General features: G+C 34.6%; 2 protein-coding genes and 1 long non-coding RNA gene across 3 annotated transcripts; 2 read left to right on the top strand and 1 right to left on the bottom strand.

The window, feature by feature from the left end:
* The first annotated feature begins 454 nt into the window (after positions 1–454).
* LOC123653920 lies at positions 455–6,298 on the top strand. The gene is made up of 10 exons (XM_045589897.1): positions 455–530; positions 1,219–1,431; positions 1,906–1,986; positions 2,059–2,292; positions 2,538–2,744; positions 2,817–3,597; positions 3,668–4,101; positions 4,171–4,281; positions 4,549–4,743; positions 4,940–6,298. The coding sequence occupies exons 1-10, from the start codon at positions 455–457 to the stop codon at positions 5,911–5,913; spliced, it is 3,306 nt and encodes a 1,101-aa protein (XP_045445853.1). The 3' UTR covers positions 5,914–6,298.
* A 2,424-nt stretch (positions 6,299–8,722) lies between these two features.
* On the bottom strand, positions 8,723–12,727 carry LOC123654115 (rhomboid-related protein 2-like). The gene is made up of 6 exons (XM_045590076.1): positions 12,614–12,727; positions 11,757–12,125; positions 11,482–11,634; positions 10,829–11,004; positions 9,591–9,769; positions 8,723–9,129 (listed from the first exon to the last, which is right to left on the bottom strand). The coding sequence occupies exons 1-6, from the start codon at positions 12,641–12,643 to the stop codon at positions 9,005–9,007; spliced, it is 1,032 nt and encodes a 343-aa protein (XP_045446032.1). The 5' UTR covers positions 12,644–12,727; the 3' UTR covers positions 8,723–9,004.
* A 4,830-nt stretch (positions 12,728–17,557) lies between these two features.
* On the top strand, positions 17,558–20,449 carry LOC123654116. Its single transcript, XR_006743188.1, has 3 exons — positions 17,558–17,567; positions 18,532–18,690; positions 20,391–20,449. It is a non-coding gene; the product is annotated as an uncharacterized LOC123654116 (long non-coding RNA).
* The last annotated feature ends 7 nt before the right edge of the window (positions 20,450–20,456 follow it).

Genomic DNA, 20,456 nt, shown 5'->3' on the forward strand with positions numbered 1-20,456 from the left:
TAATAAACTTTATTTCGGGACTAGCCCATATAGTGTTAGTAACAATGATGCTTATAAACTAATGTCAGTACAGTTACATTTAAATAATTAAATAATTACATTTTAATAAATTTTGAATTAACAATAACTATAATAATATTTCTTAATAATAACAACAATTTTAAAACAACTAAAATGTGCATTCCCTTTTTTAAATATTATATTAATGTGAATTATAATTTAATTATTAATTTATTTACCATTTCATTATCATTATTAACAATTTATAATTAAGGAGTTAAATACAATGAATTAAAAACACACAAAACACAAAATAGACATGAAAAAATATATATATCAAGTTAATCAGTATCATTCAATCCTCCTTTCACTCTTCGTGGCTTTCATCCATATCGTATGTACCTATCATGCTAATGTTATTAATTTATTTAGCGGCTCGGTCCGACGGCATAACATGCATGGTGATCCAATGTTTTATTATGGATCCGTCAAACCGGTCCGCAACTGTACGCAGGATGCTGTTTGTGCTCGCGCGTATCCGCCTCCACAGAGATGCCACACGCTTACGCATAATTGCATAAAAGCCATCTGTATGCTCCTCTGCGAACATCCCCGAGGCACTGCAGTGTCGCGGGAGCCCCAACAGCGCCCTAAATGCATTATTATAGTGGACACGCAGGACGCTGTAGGCCTTCTTAGTATATTTAATCCACAGGCTGCAAGTGTAAAAAGATTGACAGTATGCTCTGAATAGAGTTATTTTAACTTCATTTGTGCACTTTGCAAACCTGCGGATAAGCATGTTACTTCTGACCGCCAGCGCCCTACGTTCCCGTTCCATGTCCATATCATCGCTCTGGTCAGCATTTACCCAATGCCCCAAGTACTTGAACTTTGTTACTATTTTAAGCGAAGTGCCAGTTTAAATATCTTACAGAAAATTACCTTTTTGAAATCTACTATTTCAAATTATTACTAAATAAAAAGACGATATTCCGACGTTTAATGTGATTAGACAACAATTTACTGGCTTGACTAACCAAAACATGCATAAAATAATTCATTGCCTAGGTCACGAACAACCCAAACATTTGCCAACCATTATTTTGGTTATTTTAGATATATTTTAAGGCATATTATATCACGAAATATTTTCTCCCACTTGGCTTTATACTTAATATATCAATACATACAATTTATGCATTTTTTGTTGACTAGGCAAATCGTATCCAACAACAGGATGTATGTACGAAGGACGATGGTACGCAGCGGGCTCGTCAGTACGCACACGAGAGGCTTGCCTGTCGTGTGCGTGTGCGCACGGCGCGTTGTCTTGCCGTCGCCGCGCATGTGCACCACTGCCCGAACCCCCACCGCGTTGTCATATTTTGCACCAGAGAGGAGAGTGCTGTCCTGAACTACGTTGCCCTGGTTAGTGTCGACCTAGTACTTTATTTTTCAACAATCTTAATTATTTATTCAATACTAGCTGACCCGGCGAACTTCGTATCGCCCAACACAAACTTTATCGTATGGTATTAAAGTTCAAATTGACTTTTAAGTATTATCACAAATCTTTTTTATGGGAGTATAGAAAAGTGTGTTGTTTTTAGACTTTTTCAGGAAATTTAAATTTTTTTTTTTAAGAATTTTTCTCTCCGTAAGAACCATCCTCGTACTTAAAGGAATATTTTAAAAAAAGAATTAGCGAAATCGGTCCAACCTTTCTTGAGTTTTGCGCTTAGCAACACATTCAGCGACTCATTTTTATATTATAGAAGATGTACAACTTATATAGATAGAGTCCTGCGATACGAACGTCTTCACCACTTGATGTGCTATCAGAACAAGAGACACGAAATGACTATAATTTTGTAACGAAAGCACCTACTTCATCCATTTCAGATGGTATAAAGCACTTAGAAATTGGATCATCTGCTAGACTGGACGACACCAATATCGACACTCCTTCATCGATATCACATGGTATGCTGTTTGATTTAAAACATTTATAAGTTATTATAAAAATTATTAACTAATAATTAATTGACTGGTGAGTGTTTCCAGCTTGTGTGGAAGGCGGGACGGTTTATGCGGCGGGTTCAGCGATGAGTTCAAACACGGCCTGCGAACAGTGTTTCTGTTTGGGAGGGATGAGACGCTGCGTGAGGCCAGTCTGCTTGCCTCCCCCACCTGGGTGTAAAGCTCGTCCAGCCGCCGGTGCCTGCTGCCCACAGCGCTATTACTGTGACCATACCACTACTAAACCCCCTAGTGATAGAAACTCCCATGGTGAGTTTAATTACGCTTATGATAGTTGATTGTATTATACGAGATATATTAAAATATGTTTTTCTTGAAATCGGCACAGCATTAGCTTAAAATTTAATTAATAATAGGAACAAAAAATTAAATGAACATAAAATAGTACCAACATTAGTCATGGAAAAATTGGTTGTAATCCTGAAAAAATGAAAGTATACAGAGTTCCTTTTCAAAACTTGGTTAAACTTTAATATATTTCTGTAATTTTTCAGACTGCATAACTTCTGAAGGAAAGTGGGCCTCTGAAGGAGAACGAGTAATTTCTGCGGAAACTGTCGCTGAATGTGTTCAATGTTTCTGTCTGCGTGGTTCCATTCGCTGTCAACACTTATCGTGTGCTCCAACTCTGCAAGGGTGTAAGCCTTTGGTACAACCAGGACATTGCTGCCCACATCAATATCAATGCGGTCATAAAAATGGTAAAATTATAAAAAAAAATTTCTTTATGACATAAAAGTGACAACACGAAATAAATCTTACTTTGTTTTTAGATACAAAGTCACACAATCCAAATGTGCTACGGATGGATATTTTGATACCTTTGAAAAACGAAGTTAGGTCGTTTCATACATCGAAAGCGACAAAACGAGAAACTACTATTAAGGAAGGGACGACTGATAAAAGTACGCCAGCAGTTACCGTCGCTAAGTCCGATTTGATCACAAATATGAAAATTAAAAAGAATACTGAAGAATCTGTAATCTTCAACCCTAAACAGAAACAATATAAAAGTACTTTAACAACTTTAGACATGGAACCAACTACTCAAACTCTTAGTGATATATCTACAACCGTTGATGACGAATTTACTACAGAAGATGATTACCTAGAAACCACTACAGAACAACCTGAGGGATCAGTTAAAATTATTATTAATGGCACTATAAATTGTACAGCAGAACTATCTTCTACTTCATTACTTCTAAATGTTTCCAATGACGATGATTCTCTATGGATTAAAAGTGATACTCAACCGCGCATACCACTTACTGACAATACTGAAAATCATACGTATCCGCCCATGGATATAATAACCAATAAAAACAATAACGATGATTTGGACGATAATGAAACATTTACTATTAATGTAACCAGTTCGTTGAGGACAAATACAACTCATACTACATCAGCGACAATAACCTCGTCGTCAGTTCACCCTAAAACTGTACCACCTGCCTTACTTGGTGTTGCTAATGCGTCTAAAGTAAAGAAAGAAGAAACCGATTATGACTATAATGAGCCTACATTACCACCATCTTTGCCAAATTTGAAGTAAATAGTTTTTTATTAGTTATACTTTTTGTTTGATTGTAAGTAACTATAAGTTAATGTGTAATTTCAGAATTATTCCCTTTGTAGCAGCTGATGCGGTTGTGGATGATGATGAAGTAGCGTCGAAAGAAAGTCTTGACTATCCTCTATTGGAGACAGATGACAAATTCCCTGTCTATTACCCAAATAAAGAATCGGACCAGTCGTTATATGCAGTACGAAAAGAAGACAACTATAACCCGACGCAGTACCCAGTATTTTTGTCGAAAAAAACCGAACCACAATATCCTAGCTTCACTCAAGAAGACAATTTATCTGATGTACAGTATCCCAGTATCACTAATGAAGTACCAGCCCAAGTGCAAGATTACACAGTAACAGCATCCATGGGAAATCCAAAGATAAATCATAACGTTGATACCAAGTTGTCAATGCCCATAAATAATAAGTTTGAAGTTGAGACTCCAGCTATTAATTTATTTTCACCGCCAATTGAAACTGAAGGTATGCTATCATATTATTTTCCATTTCATTTTCCGAATTTCAAACAATTTACCAATTTTTTTATTCTAGGAGGTTTTGTACCTAAGGGTATCGGAATGGACGAGTACTATTCTGTATACAAAAGCACACCAGCCCCTATTGTACCACATTTGACAACTTCGATGCAGTTGGAACCAAAAGGTAGACTTTTTTGTGTTATACTTATTCATACTACAATGGCCAGTAAAAAATGGCCTAAATGTGTTGTTACGGGCTAAATCCGAGAACAGCTGCGCCAATTGCAGTCGACTTTTTTTCAGGTTTTTGTAATATTTTGTAGAAGATTCTTATGAAAAAATTAAAAAGCGACGGACATTTCAACACCGGGTATTTGACAGTTCGCAGAACAGGACAAAATTAATAGGATCAGCTAGTTTTTAATACGATCTTTCTGTTAACGTTTTCCAGGCGAATGTCTCACAAGCGACGGTAGACGTATCTCTGACGGTGAATCGATATCTATCGCTTGTTCGATTTGTTCGTGTGCTTGGGGAGAGCTGCATTGTTCACAAAGGATGTGCAGCACACCACCGGGATGCAAGAGACGTGCTGCAAGTTTAAGCTCATCTGATTTGTGTTGCGGAGAACTTGTTTGTGATCATTGTAAGTATTTAGTTTTCAAGTCATATTAATACTACTTAACTACACATATCTGAAGAACTTACTTTTACTCGTCAATTTGAAGACATAAAGGGGCATAGACAAGTTAATTGGCAGTAACGCCTTAGTACTTTCTTAAAGCGCATAGGTAGTAATGAGTAAATTTAATATATTTACACTTTTATTTACTCTTTTCCAGTTAATCAAACCACTTCATCTCCATTGTTTTCAATGAATAAATTTGAACTTACTTTAAATGAATCAAAAATACCGCAAGATGGTAAGAAAAATATCGAAATTTCATCTCACCAAAGTACAAATATTTCAAATGCAGAAAATATGACTGAATATAATAACTCAGAAATCGAACACCCTATAAACAACAACGAACTAAGAAACGTAACGAACAAAGAAAAAAACACAGACAAACAAAGTACTTCAACAAAACCTATTTCAAGTAATTCGCCGAATCTTTACGAAACAACACAGAAGTTAGATAATGACTTTATTGAAAACAACAACCATTCATTGGAATATGAAGATGAAGAAGAGGACGAAGGATTTTCATTGGGGAGTGTGTTACAGCTGTTGCTTAGTGAAACGTATGAGACAACATCAACAGCTGCTCCAACACGTAAAACAACAAAAGTTACCCCTCCACCGCCGCCGAAATATTATACTACTAGTAGCTCCACCGCTACCAGTAAAGTGGAACTAACTACTGAACGTGACGACGCTTTTGTTCCAGTCCCCCATCGCTTCCCTATCATACCTCCGAAAAAGATATATCCTCAGAACCCAGTAAATAGAATTGATCATTTAGTACTTGGCGAAATAAATACAATTAGAAGGACTACCTTAAAACCCTTTAAACCAATCTCTTATACCACAACACGTAAACCAATAACCACTACAAAAACAACTCAGAAACCACTTACGACAAAAGTTCTAGAAATAACCAGCAAAGTAGGATTTTCTGGACATTCTGTTGAAGTGAAGCCACCGATACATAATTTATTACCAGGTTTGAATATCGGTTTGCCGAAACTAGCTGGATGTAATATCTATGGGCGCATGTACCGTGTGGGAAGGATCATAGCAGAGCTATCGTCACCGTGTCAGGAGTGTAAGTGTACGGAAATCGGTGTCCAATGTCGCTCTCTGAATTGCTGAGAGCAAATTTAGGAAACTTGAATTCCAGAAATTGGAATCAGACTGAAAAAATAACCGATATGAATACCTGAAGCAACCGAACTGAGGGTTCGTTATCAAGTGACGTTCCATATCGAATCAATGTACAGAGTGTGGTTATGTGTGTGATTAGATAAAGTATAACGTAGGTTTATATTAAATAATAAAGTAATTGTACCGCTGAAAGTAACCGTTGATATCTGTCAGCTTTGATCTCAGATAGTCGTTAGACTGAATTCAATTGTAACCCTGGAAAGATTGAAAGTTACTTTGAAAATTTGGGAAAATAAACTTGCCTCAGTAGCGTAAACCACTTAAATTATTTTTAGCCATCTAGTGTAGAGACAATAAAATATACATATGAAAATAATTTTTGATTTACTCGTATTCCTACTGTTAAAGGGAGAAAGGGAACGCGATTGACAGAAAAAGTCACGTATGGATTGGATTTGCCAATCGCTTAAGTTTTTTTTTTAAAATCATCTCTTCATCTAGGTCGGCAAACTAGCATACGGCTCACCTGATGATAAGAGATTACCGTAGCTTATAGACGCCTGCAACACCAGAAGCATCGCAAGCGCGTTGCCGACCCAATTCCTAATCCCCCCAGGAGCTCTGGTCACCTTACTCACCAACAGGAACACAATACTGCTTTAAAACAGTATTATTTAGCTGTGATCTTCTGTAAGGTCGAGGTACTTCCCCAGTCGGGCTGCTCCATATTTTGAGCAGGACATTTCTGCTGTGCCCTACCAAGTACTAATATTGTATACTTGTATAGACAAAGACGAACAGATCGACCCTTATCTATACAAATAAATAAATTGGAGTGTCTGTTTGTAATATTAAAATAACCGCTTCTTACTAAATGTATATGGATGTATACACGGTACATATACTAAAATGACATTTTTTACATTTTTGTCTGCCTGTCTGTCTGTCTGTCTATGTGTCTGTTTGTTACGGCTAATCTCTCAAATGGCTGGATCGATTTTGACCAAAATTTCACTGGCAGATAGCTGATGTAGTAAGGAGTAACTTAGGCTATTTTTATTTTAGAAATTTATTTATTTTATAATTTTGTGAATTGAACAATAACTATTTTGTTAAATTCCACGCAAACGAAGTCGCGGGCACAGCCAGTCATTACTTTAAAAATTTTCTTAATAATGTGTGCAGTATGTGTAGATGTACATGACTACTTCTAATAAAAAGATAGTGAGAATCATTTTAAAACATTTATATTCAAAAAGACAGTTTCTCAACGAATCCAACATTCATATATCACAAGATAGATATGACAATTTTCGAAAAAACCGTATAAAAATTGTATGTAACATTTTTCGTAACTTTTAAAATTTAGGTTTACAGTTCTAGCCTACAAACACCTTAAGAGATTTCTGTTTTAACAAAATCACATCAAGTAATAGGGTAACATAAACATTTAGAAGCTTAAGTTGTATTTACATCACAGGATTTTTTTTACAATAAAAAGAAACTTTGATATGCAGGAAGAGTTGTGACATTACAATAAATACGACAAATTTTAGAAGAGTAAGAACCGACATCTTAATTATCGTTGACTAGACGTATAATCTCTTTTGGATAACTCGATTTAAGACTTCAACGAAATTTTTTTTACAACAATTTTAACAGGCAAACACTATTTTTTTTTACAAAATATAGCCTGCATACACAATTCGTATCATACGGTATAATAGATAAACAATTCCTAGTTGTAATTCAATTAATGGTAATATATAATACAAGTACATTCTTAATCAATAGTGTTTTGATACAAAACAAAGTCGTCGATTTCATAGAAATCATCCGGAGCTACGGAAGAGTGTTCACAAGTGGTACATTCTTCCATACAATAACACGAGTCTCGATCAGATTAACAAAAGCTTACAATGTTTGTAACATTTATTTGTTAATCGCTTAACTAATTAAAATCACTTATTCTCAATTGATTAGAATTTATACGAACATAGCTAAAAATTCTTAGATTTCACTAAATTTTTCAAATTTTTCATTAGCATTCGGAAGACTTTTGACTGTGTCATGTTTTATATTTCTTTTATTATTTTTACGAGTCGTAATTCGACTGACACTTGACCAAAATGAACACTTTTTTGTACTTTAAATAAGTAAAAAAGTATAAATTCGTTAACACACATTGACAAGCGTGTACCCTTATCATGACTAGTATCCATACACAGGATACAAGCGAAAAGCCTTAAATTAATCATAAGCATTTAGTACATCTGGTTAAATTTAATCCCTCTCACTTGTATGTCATCTTTAATCGTTCTTTCATCTTCTAGAATGTCTTTGGTAACTTTAATTTTTAAACAGGATACAAGCGAGAAGCCTTAAATTAATCATAAGCATTTAGTACATCTGGTTAAATTTAATCCCTCTCACTTGTATGTCATCTTTAATCGTTCTATCATCTTCTAGAATGTCTTTGGTAACTTTAATTTTTAAACAGGATACAAGCGAGAAGCCTTAAATTAATCATAAGCATTTAGTACATCTGGTTAAATTTAATCCCTCTCACTTGTATGTCATCTTTAATCGTTCTATCATCTTCTAGAATGTCTTTGGTAACTTTAATTTTTAAACAGGATACAAGCGAGAAGCCTTAAATTAATCATAAGCATTTAGTACATCTGGTTAAATTTAATCCCTCTCACTTGTATGTCATCTTTAATCGTTTTATCATCTTCTAGAATGTCTTTGGTAACTTTAATTTTTAAACAGGATACAAGCGAGAAGCCTTAAATTAATCATAAGCATTTAGTACATCTGGTTAAATTTAATCCCTCTCACTTGTATGTCATCTTTAATCGTTCTATCATCTTCTAGAATGTCTTTGGTAACTTTAATTTTCAAATCTGCACCGTTTTCTTCTTATATATCACTAGTCGTTATTTACTTATATATTTAAAAGTCACATTTGCTTGCAGTCACTATTTGAGACTTTGAGTAATCTCGGCACATTGGTAATAGAATTCTTGAAGTGCAGACATCAGTAGCCATTCATGTACTACCGCAGTCTGCTCCTATATCAGGAGTAAAGGTCAGCGTCGTAGCAGAACACATAGAAGACTACAGCAGTAGCGATCCCTAAAGATAGTATCAGGCTGGATACTATGCGACAGAAGAAAATGACGCGCTTCGAAGAGTTTTCACCTGTAATGAAAAATAGACTATTTAGAAATGATAGGTCCAAAATATTGTTACAATTTTTAGTTTGCCTTTTGATATCTAACGAGCTATTGAATCGATTTCTTGCTGTGTATCTTGTACTATTATAAAATATCTAAAGATAAAACATACAATTTTAACTTAAACTTATTAAATAAATCTACCGGGTTGAACTGTGGTTTAGACGACATTTATTGCACTAATTTAAACTAAGAGTTAACGGCTCAGACCTCCTTGTCCTCTTGACCTCTCATTTTCAATTTTTTTTTCGAAATTATTGTTACTGTTACTGGCCTTTACAGCGTTCAAAACAAATTTTGTTTCTTAATATCTTATATATATAAACGATAGCGTGATTTGATCTACAAGTGACGGCCACTTGTAGACTGTAGTGAACAGACAACTTACATAAAACTAACTATATAAAAATGATGTTAAACAATTACCTTTAAAAATAATAAAACCCAGCGGCACACCGACGGCAGCGCCTAGCGCATGCGCGGACCAAGCCACGTTATACACCGCCTTCGCGTCGGGCGCCCTTATGAGCGCCCAGCAACCTTCCGACGCCCCTAACACCACCATACTCAGGGGACGGAACCACCACAGTGGAATGTGACCGTATCTGAAGCAACGTATGTAAGAAATAAGTAAATGGAAAATTTCAAGGGTAAGCTTTCAAAACTTAGTAGTAGCGAGTAAGTGGCGAATGCGTGACGAGAGCGTTACGAAAAGTGTTATCGGGCGAAGTGAACGGAAGTTGAGAGGGAGATATAAGTTAGTGAAAATATAAATAGAGCGTTAGAGAGAGAGAGAGAGAGAGCACACTCGTTTTTTTCTGTAAGTTAAAATATTTTTTCAATGTTAAATTTAAATATTTTTTGTTTGACAAAAAAAAATTGCCAATATCTTAACTTCAACTTTTATACAAACAAAAAAGTAAAAAGTTAAGATACTTAAGATTTTTCTGTGGCGAAACGGAGGCGCTGATATAAAAACAGTTTGGTTTGATAAAAATATATATTTGCGTTACATAGAAAAAAAAAGCGAACACCACTTGTAAACGCGAAAAACTACAAAAAATTAGATCACCTGAAATGTAAGATAGTAAATCTAATAAATAAAGAAACGCTACACACTCAAAGGCCCTCAGTAGGATTTTCTCCGGGGTCCGGAAACACACAATACGTAAGCACAAACGCCCAGACCGCGACAAACATATACATATATGGTCAATACAAATATCTGTCCTATTATTAGGAAAACGTGTTGTTCGTTTAGATAATGTAAGATATAATTATATAAAATAACTAACAAAAAAAGAAGAAAAAAGAAAAAAATCATAGATAAATTTATACATCTAGGATAAATAACGCAATAGTTATAGTAAAACAAGTATCATACGTTAGAATAAGAACCGGTTGATGGACTCACGTCTCTGCTAGAGATATTAAGTTAGTCTAACATAAACAATGACTGTCTTGATTAAAAAAAAAATTGCATGTTTAAGAAATAAAAAAGGACATGGGTTTCAAATGCCCGTGGATGTATCTTAATTATATATATATATATATATAAAAACTCGTCAGCGCGCATCGAAACCGCGACCGCCAGCGCAATAACCAGTGCTGTAACCGTTTCTCCAACGGGTCGTCAAACAATGAACTAGTTAAGGAGTAGGTACCTAAGGCACACGTTAGGAAGGTGCGCAGTCAGCAGCGCGTACACGGCCGCGGAGGCGCCGACGACGTGCACGCGCGGCTGCAGCGCGCCGGCGCCGAGCGCGCCCGCCGCCACCCCGCCCGCCCACACCACCGCCACCCGCGACCAGCCCTGCTCGTGCTCCAGCCGCCACCCAACCTATAGAACACTTAACTGAGGTAGGGCGCAGCAGGAATTCCCTGCTCAAAATCTGGAGCAGCCCGACTGGGGTAGCACCTCGACCTTACAGAAGATCACAGCAAAATAATACTGCTTTCGAGCAGTATTGCGTTCCTGTTGGTGAGTAAGGTGACCAGAGAGAATTGGGGATTGGGTCGGCAACGCGCTTGCGATGCTTCTGGTGTTGCAGGCGTCTATAACCTACGGTAATCTCTTACCATCAGGTGAGCCGTACGCTAGTTTGCCGACCTAGTGATATAATAAAAAAAAACATTTGCGAATCCATTTCTGTCTTCTAAGATATTTCATTAATCAAAGGAAATAATTTTGAATAGTAAACAGGATTTTATGCAATCGTCTAGACAATTTATCTTTATTGAAAACCAATTATTGGAATATTTGTTCTTATCATGATTCTAAGAAATATTTAATTTAAAGTGGTAGACAATAACTTACCACGAGAGCAACTAAGGAATTTAGCGCAAGATGAGCACCGCCAGCGTGCAGAAGTCCATACGTAAATAGTCGCCATGGCTCATGCCACCATGCTCCTGGAACCCATTCCATTTTCGCCCGCCATTGGTTCGGACCAAAGTAGTGAAATGCTAACTGTAAAAATAGTACAAATATGATATGATGCTTGACGAAATTAATAAAAAAAAATTTAAAAAAGAAAAAAAAAAACTAATATTACATAATAACTAATTTTATTTTTAATAATAGTTACTTACGAAAATAAACAACATGGTGATGATGAACTGAGGCAACCCGAAAACTTCAAAAAACTTTTCTTTTCGTTTCTGGAATTTCGTCTTTGCTTGTGGCTTTCCTTTCTTAAGACTTGGCGGACACTTTGATTGCTTCTTAGACACTGCCCACACACCCAACGTCAGGCCAGCCTGTAGCCTGGAGCTGGGTTTTTGTACTGTTTTATTCCCGAGGAGCCTTCGGTTCTCTCCGGGGCTGTTGGTTCTGCTATCGTTTCCTGGCCCCAACTCCTCGTTCTCTATCCAGGCCTGCGCTGGTGGCGGCTCGTCGGGTAAGATTCTTCTGCCTTGGTGTACTTGATCTTCCTGATAGTCCCCATTCAGTTGCTCTACCTAAAAAATCCAAAACAGGTTCAAATTAAAAGATAAAAAAAATTAATGTACCTAATTAACAATAAATACTAAGTTCTCGTGAATATCTCGTGAATATGGACACGCCCTATTGCGTTATCAGAGCAAGTATCGATAACCTATTTTTCCTAAAAGATAAGAGAAAAAGGATTATTATTAGATAGCTTATGTTATATTTTTATAGACGCAATACAGAAACAACAAATCCATTTGAGTTATCCGTTCAAACAATTTGTCAGCCTATATTATCAAATCATTTTTGGAGCAAGATTATCTAAAAAATATTTTAAAAATATTATTTAACTACACGACGCATATATATTTTGAGTACCATGAGATAAACAAATTGTCACCATTTTGGGTGGACTAGTTTTAAGAATCTTACTAAGATTCCAAAAGTCCTCAGGTTGACAAGATTCGGATAGCTATTGTCGAATTAAATTTGTTTATAATTGTATCTGAAACCAGACCTCTTCGCAGTCCTCCGCATCTGGAGCCATGATTCACTGCGTGTAAATCCTCTGTCATCTTCCGAATATCACGGAGCGCCGATCACACCATACTCCCAGCGGATTCTGTCAACAATTGATACCACACATTAAAACGACTATAAATTTATACTTATTATGAGGAAAACGAAGGGTTTATTTATAGCTGTTTAATTAGGGATTCCCTTTGATTTGCCCGGAAATTGTTTAAAAAATGATTATTGAGGTTTCGCTCCTTGTCGGACGACACTGATTTGTTTCGATGCTATTTATTTATGCTGAAATAAGTTCTGCGTGTTTCCTCGATTCTACTGTAATTAATTACCTGAAACTACCCGTCGGATTTCCTTAGCTGCTTATCATTTCCTGTGTAAAGGGATATTGTATTTAACTAATTGAGACAAAGTTTAGTCACTATCTTACGGGACTAATTTAAAAACCTAGCTATCTTCTTATAAATAGTTTTAAAATATATCTTCTTATTATCTTAATATATATAAATCTCGTGTCACAATGTTTGTTCTCAATGGACTCCTAAACCACTTAACCGATTATAATAAAATTCGTACACCATGTGCAGTTCGATCCAACTTGAGAGATAGGATAGTTTAAATATCAAATTATAGTCGCAATTTTAATTTATTGCTAATTATTTGTCTGTTATTATTTGACAGTCACAATTATTTGTTAACTCCAAATGATTCTAACAGATGTCGATACCTTTCGACTGGGTTGAGTAAGTAATCAATAGATGGCGCTGCTATGGTAAATCTACGAACGTGTCATATAAGCTACATTTTAACAGCATAATTACCACGTGTTGTTGACGCTATAAAATTAATTAAATTTATTTTGTAGTGAACGAAATACCGTATAATTCAATTATTTCCACTTTTTAAATTTTTGGTGTTAGCATAGCCGGCCACGTGTTACTTAGACTGAAGTGTAAATTGAATTCATATTATAATGAAGATAATACAGTGAAATTAATCCTGTTTTTTACTTATTTGTGCTTCATTGATCAAAACTTTATAATTTAATCTTAATATATATAAATTACGCGTCACGTTGTTTGTCCGCGATGGACTTCTAAACTACTTAACCGATTTTAATCAAATTTGTACATCGTGTGCATTTTGATCCAACTTTAAAGATAGGCTATATTTTATTTTGATATATGTAATTATTATATTTAAGGAAATAAAATAAGGCGATACGAAGTTTGCCAGGTCAGCTAGTACTTATATAAAAACGGTAGGGTGATGACGAAAAAGAGTACTATTATCTATATCTATACGTACAAATAAATAAAATTGGAGTGTCTGTTTGTAATACTAAAATAACCGCTTTTACTAAACGCATATGGATGTATACACGGTACATATACCAGAATAACATTTTTTAGAATTTTTGTCTGTCTGCTTTTCTGTTTGTTTGTTCCGGCTAATCTCTGAAATGGCTGGACCGATTTTGACGGGACCTTCAGTGGTAGGTAGCTGTTGTAGTAAGGTAACTTAGGCTTTTTTCATTATAATTTTTATTATTATTTTATAACTGCAAACTGAACAATAATTTTTTGTTAAATTCCACGCGGACGAAGACGCGGGCACGGCTAGTCTTATAAATAAAATTCTCGTGTCACGATGTTAGTTAAAAAACTCCTATAAATCGGACGGGCCGATTTTTTATGAAATTTTGTGTGCATATCGGGTAGGTCTGAGAATCGGTCAACATCTATTTTTCATACCCCTAAGTTATAAGGGGGAGGGGGGATTAAGAGAGTTAATAACATATGGCAAAACAATGTTTACGAGGTCAGCTAGTAACTTTATAAGTTTGACGCCATTGTACCTCTATGGCATCGTGGCTCCGTTTTTAACGGACTTCGTGAAAAGGAGGAGATTCTCAATTCGACTGTATATATTTTTTTCTTTTATGTATGTTACCATTGTTACCATAAAACTTTTGACAAGGTCGACAGATTTCGTAATTTTTTTTTTAGATCCAAAGGTGATGCGTGTCATGTGGTCCCATTCAAATTCGACTGAGATCCAACAAGTATATATTTTTTCGTCGAGCTACGATGTATTTACTGCATATAGGCGCTTTTATCTCTTTAATATTGTAAAAGGATAAAAGGGAAACGTTAATACACGCAGTCATTCTACTAATTTCCATAAATAATAATAAGTAAATGATACAATGTTTATACGCCATTATAATTAAGACCTTCACGATGAGAAGGCCACCATAGCATCCTCTTAACATACATTGTACATACCTAGTAGATAACTAGCAAATGTTCTTGGAAAATATATTATTTCAACAAAATATGGTATAACATATATGTCGTCTGTAGTGTATTGATGATCAATTAATTTAAACATAATTTAAAATAAACAAAATTATCAATATATATAATAAATATACGATAATAACTGGACTTGCGAACTTTGTGCCGCTATTTTGTGATTTTATATTTTGTTTAAGTTATTGTTTTTCTTATACAAGACTGCATTTACTAGTGCAGTAAGAGTTGTCAGATTTATACACGAGTAGCTGACTCCGCAAACGTTGTTTTGCCATAAATGTTATTAGCCCCCCTAATATCCCCCCCCTTATAGCCCAGCTGTATGAAAAATCGATGTATGCCGATTCTCAGACCTACCCGATATGCACACAAAATTTCATAAAAAGCAGTCCGGTTTCGGAGGTGTATCGTAACTAACATTGCGACACGAGAATTTTATATATAAGATTTTTCTCTGAATTTTTTGTTCAATTACAATAAAATATAGCTTATGTCACTTCTGAATAGTGTAGCTTTCTGTTAGTGAAAGAATTTTCGTGATCGGATCAGTAGTTGCGAAGATTACCCCCTACATACAAACAAAGTTAGAAACTTTACCTCTTTATAATATTAGTATAGATACAACTTACATTTAGTATCGAAAATCAAATTTAAATGACTAATGCTGCTAAACTATATTTAACTACAAAAACAATTTTGGTCTTGTCACCTTCGTCTTAATTGATTTCCTAAAAGTGTTTATCACTTCCCAGACTATTTATTGAGCAGAGAAATATGAATCCTTATCTTAATGTTATCATTACCATACGGTATAACAATATTTGTTTGTAAATAAACATATACTTATTAACTAATTAACTATTACCTGCGGTAAAAAGGTTTTTGTAAAGGTTAAGCGGTGACGCTACGTTTTCGGTAACCTTTCTGTCCACGTAGCTGTTGCATTAATCATACTTCTGTGTTTTCGTACTTGCGGTGTAATGAACATTAATTTCTCGTGTATTGGACTCACTTTTCGTGCAAAAATCTTAGCTTTAATTGAAGCGCTTTAAATATTAGTAATATTAGGAACTTGTCTGAAGCGGAATATAAAATTATAAGCAAAATCATAACGTCAAGTTATGAGTACTTGAAGGTGATGAAAAAAAATGTCTCAACCCCCAAATTAGAAACGCATTTATTTTAAGTATGTAAATAAAAAGGTCTGTAATTTTGTTTGTGGTAAAATGTCAGTTTGACATGACTGTTTTTTTTTAATTAGTAGCCTACATTATGATGCTCTGTTATATGTACATAGAATAAATAAACCACAAAAATGGCTAGTTATATACATTAATTTATATATATTTATTTATTTCGAAATTTTACAATATTATACATGTTAAAAGTCATATCTAATTATATCGAGAAAAGCTAACGGAAAAGTTTTTATATCCAGAAAATAGTTTTTATATTTGTAAAAATGTAAAAAAAAAATATTTTTAATTTTCGAATGAAACTCACTCTCTAATAATAATTTCTGACAAAAAATGTTTGAGAAACCTATATTCGACAGAAGCTATAGTTTTAAATTTAGCTATAGTATTATATGTGATGTTTGAATAGATTTTAGCCGGTCAACCCACTAGCGCAATGGTTGTCGCTACTGGTTGACGTGCTACTGACGACTACAGGTCGTGAGTTCAATCCCTGTGTGTGACATTTGTTTGTACATAGTGGCCACAAGTTATGATTGTTTACGTATGCTTCCGTAACTGAATTCTCATGCAGGTGGCCGTTCGATAATCACAGTAACTATTAATGAAAAACTTATAATATAAGTACGTATAAAAAAACGCTGTTTCGTTATTCTTATGACTGTGGCACTGTAGGTTGCCGTTTCGGTCTCTACTCATGGTGTACATTGGTATTAGCAATTCAGCCTGTAACATCTCACAGCTGGCTATAGGCCTCTCTCTAGTAGAAGGCTTAGGAATCAGAGCTTAATCCACCACGCTGCTCCACTGTACATTGGCGGATGTATTTTCTACTATGAGTAACGATCGCTATCAGGTATTTATGATAACGACCGAGGTCGACAGCTTAACGTGTTCTACGACGAGCGGTAGGGAACAGCGACGACAGACTTCCAAACAGGAAAGAAATATTTGTATAAATACAAAATATGTCCATCCCGAGCGGATCGAACCTGCAAACCGTCGATGTTTAGGCGCCTTCACGCACTACAATACCAGAGTAGTTATCGATACATTTACTTGCACAGAAACCAATTAATAGTTTTTCTATTGTTCAAAGTAAATGATTGAATTCTACGAGCGTATTATACAAATATGGCTTAACTAAACGGTAAACACTATTGTAATGCGATGCACATGCAGAAATGACTTATAATTCATAACCTTATGTAATCGAGTGTCAACATTGAGTATTCTAACATAGTCGACGTTGTCCATTTCTGTTGTACCGGGAATGGCCGACTGTCTGCCAATAGATTCGATTGATATGCGTGTACATATCAAGGATTTGCGATTATATTTTAATGTTATGTGCTTTTGGATAAGTTATTGTTTAGATAATAAAATAATAAATATCTACACAATACACACACGGTCGTCTGTTCCTAAAGTAAGCAACTTATGCTTGTGTTATAGGTAACAGCCGACTGGTATAGCTACATATATTTTTTTTTCGATAAACTTATAATTATAATACATATATAAATACACAAACAAATATTTATCTTACACCCAGACTCGGGGTGGGAATCGAACCCACAACTCTCGGAGCAGAAAGCAGGGTCACTACAAACTGCGCCAACGGGCTAGTCAAATGATGTCAGACGTAGGTTAGTAATGACAGTTTTAGTTTATTGTGTTTTTGTTAACAACCAGATGTTGATATCTCAGGTGTTTCCTAATTTTTTTTATAATGTAACGTCCTAGACGTAACTTTTAGTTTCTTTTGATTTTTTGAAGTTATACCTCTTTTGGCGCGCTATTAATACGATGCGCGCGCACACCGTCACGAAATAAACCGACACCGGACCGAAGAAGAAGTTAACAACGTGAAGTTAGCTAGCCAATGAAGTATAACTGCTTACATGCTTACATAAGTACACACACATTTGTTTCTGTATCATATCTACTAATTTGAGAAATTAAACAGTGTATGAAAGTCGTTGATGGGCAACTTCTTTTGTAAGTATTGCACATGTTTGCAATTACGTCCGTTGCAGTTTTTTTATTTTTATAATTACATACAGAAGTGAATTATAAATTATTTTTGTGATTCTTGTGATTCTTGTGGAAAAAAAAACACAATAGGATTCGGAACCTTCTTTCTTGAAATGCGTAGTTTACGATTCTATAAAGAACATACAGACAAACATTCATGTATATATATAGATTATAAAATAATAACGGAACCCTTTTGACTGTATAAAATTATTTTTAATTTATTATTTTTAATTTCACACAGTTAGTGTTATAATTATTTACAATTTAAATTTTTTTTGTAAAAGTATATTTAAACTTTGAAAAGTTTTAAAACATTTTCGGACACTTCAACGTATTCTTATTGTTTACACTAGTTATTCCTCGATGTGATTTTGACACATCGCGTGGTGCCGGCCGCGCACGCCTCTCAAACTGAAGCTCCACCTGCCTCCTGTCTTCAGAGCTTTGATGTGATTTCGATTAGTAATTATTTATAGCGAGCAGTCGAGGCGATGTGCTAAGTATGCCTGTATGTATTTATAAAACATAATTTTTTTTCTGTGAAAAACTGTGAATACATTTCTCTGTACAACACTAACGTAATGATAACTAATATAATATATATTAATATTAAAATAATAATGAATTCACGAATTCGCGAATAAAAACATAACCGCGGCACGAACTTTTCATGGTCATCTAGTAAGTATGATGTAAACAATGACCTATTATTACATAGAAATGATTCGATTTACCAATTAACTTATCGATTTAGGGAATGCCAAAAGTTCTGCGATCTGGCGGAAAACCACAAAAGCACACGTTATTAACCAAAACTGTATTACACTGATAAATGAATTCCTCAAATTCACGTTGGCAATCGTTTGTTTACGCACATCTTTTACGTCAAACTGACACATTATGTTAATTATTTCACAGTTAAATATTACTGTTACTTATTAGTTAAATATAATAATATTTAACTATAATAAAACTATAATAATAATTAATAATCATAATAAAATAAAAAATAAAAATAATTTATTTAAAAGGAAAAAAAGGCGTGGACTACCCTTAACATTTAGGGGGATGAAAAATAGATGTTGTTCGATTCTCAGACCTACCCAATATGCACACAAAATTTCATGAGAATCGGTGAAGCCGTTTTAGAGGAGTTTAACTACAAACACCGTGACACGAGAACTTTATATATTAGATTACATTTTATTGATTTAATTATCTATATTGGTGTTTTTAGCAGCACCATTGTCCCTGTTATCAAGTAGCAATATTTTAAATTGTTTTATATACTCGTATAATTAGCGACCCGCCCCGGCTTCGCACAGTTGAAAAAACTATCAGTGTTCCTCTACTATATTATATCTGTTCTCTATTTACTAAAGAAAACCGCATCAAAATCCGTTGCGTAGTTTTAAAGATCTAAGCATATAGACAGCGGGAAGCGAATTTGTTTTATTCTATGTAATGATAAGACCTTTCTTAATAAATTTTCTATTATTTAAACATGTCTAATGAATAGGGATCAATTAAAATTGACCATATTTTATATAATAGCTACTCATACTTGTTATCAACATGAGTATATTTAAATAGTTAAAACAGTAAAAACGCTAAAGCTCTAGACGACACTTTCTTAGAACCTTTGTCCCGAGTCTCTTAGTAGCTTTGCGGAGAACTGACAGACAGACAGATGACAGACATTGACAGATTTGTACAGTGACGATCCAAAAGCGCTTATATAAATTTATTAGTTATTTTAATTTATTAATTTTTACGGTGAATTTATAGTTATAGTAATACACAATTAGAGTTTATACATATTAAAAAATTACAAAAACCAATTAAAAATTCACACAGACATGAAATAGTAATTAAGGCATAAGTTGAGCTCGCAACAGAAACAACTTATACACATATTGATATTGTTTGTAGACATAGTAAATATTTATGTAATATACTTATAATAATACGAGTACTTGCATGGTTTTTTTCTAGTTCAAAATAAATGTTTGAAAGCCTGCGTCTAACAGAGAAATATGACACATTGAATAGATCGAATTTTACAATGAAATATATTTTGAGTACGAATTTGATCAGCCTTTTTAAGCACCTAAAAAACATGACTATAATTATACCTCAGTACTGCGTAGACAGTTCTAAAACAATTATTTTTAATCCCATTATCAAATAAAAACAAGTAATATCGTTTCAGGATTTAAATATTTCTCAAGGCGAAGGTCAAGTTCAACGGCGGCCCGGCAACACTCGCGATAAAAAG

This window comes from Melitaea cinxia, chromosome 5 (genome assembly GCF_905220565.1).
Source record: "Melitaea cinxia chromosome 5, ilMelCinx1.1, whole genome shotgun sequence".
NCBI classification, from domain to species: Eukaryota; Metazoa; Arthropoda; class Insecta; order Lepidoptera; family Nymphalidae; genus Melitaea; species Melitaea cinxia.

Bases quoted from the DNA above. Each gene is read 5' to 3' on its own strand.
- LOC123654115 (XM_045590076.1), bottom strand. From the start codon at position 12,643: ATGGCTCCAGATGCGGAGGACTGCGAAGAG. The intron at 11,005-11,481 runs GTAAGTTATTGT...AGTGTTCTATAG, and splicing joins ATTCCTTAGTTGCTCTCGTG to GTTGGGTGGCGGCTGGAGCA. The intron at 9,130-9,590 runs GTAATTGTTTAA...TTTTCATTACAG, and splicing joins GGGTTTTATTATTTTTAAAG to GTGAAAACTCTTCGAAGCGC.
- LOC123653920 (XM_045589897.1), top strand. From the start codon at position 455: ATGCATGGTGATCCAATGTTTTATTATGGATCCGTCAAACCGGTCCGC. The intron at 1,987-2,058 runs GTATGCTGTTTG...TTGACTGGTGAG, and splicing joins TCCTTCATCGATATCACATG to TGTTTCCAGCTTGTGTGGAA. The intron at 4,102-4,170 runs GTATGCTATCAT...TTTTTATTCTAG, and splicing joins ACCGCCAATTGAAACTGAAG to GAGGTTTTGTACCTAAGGGT.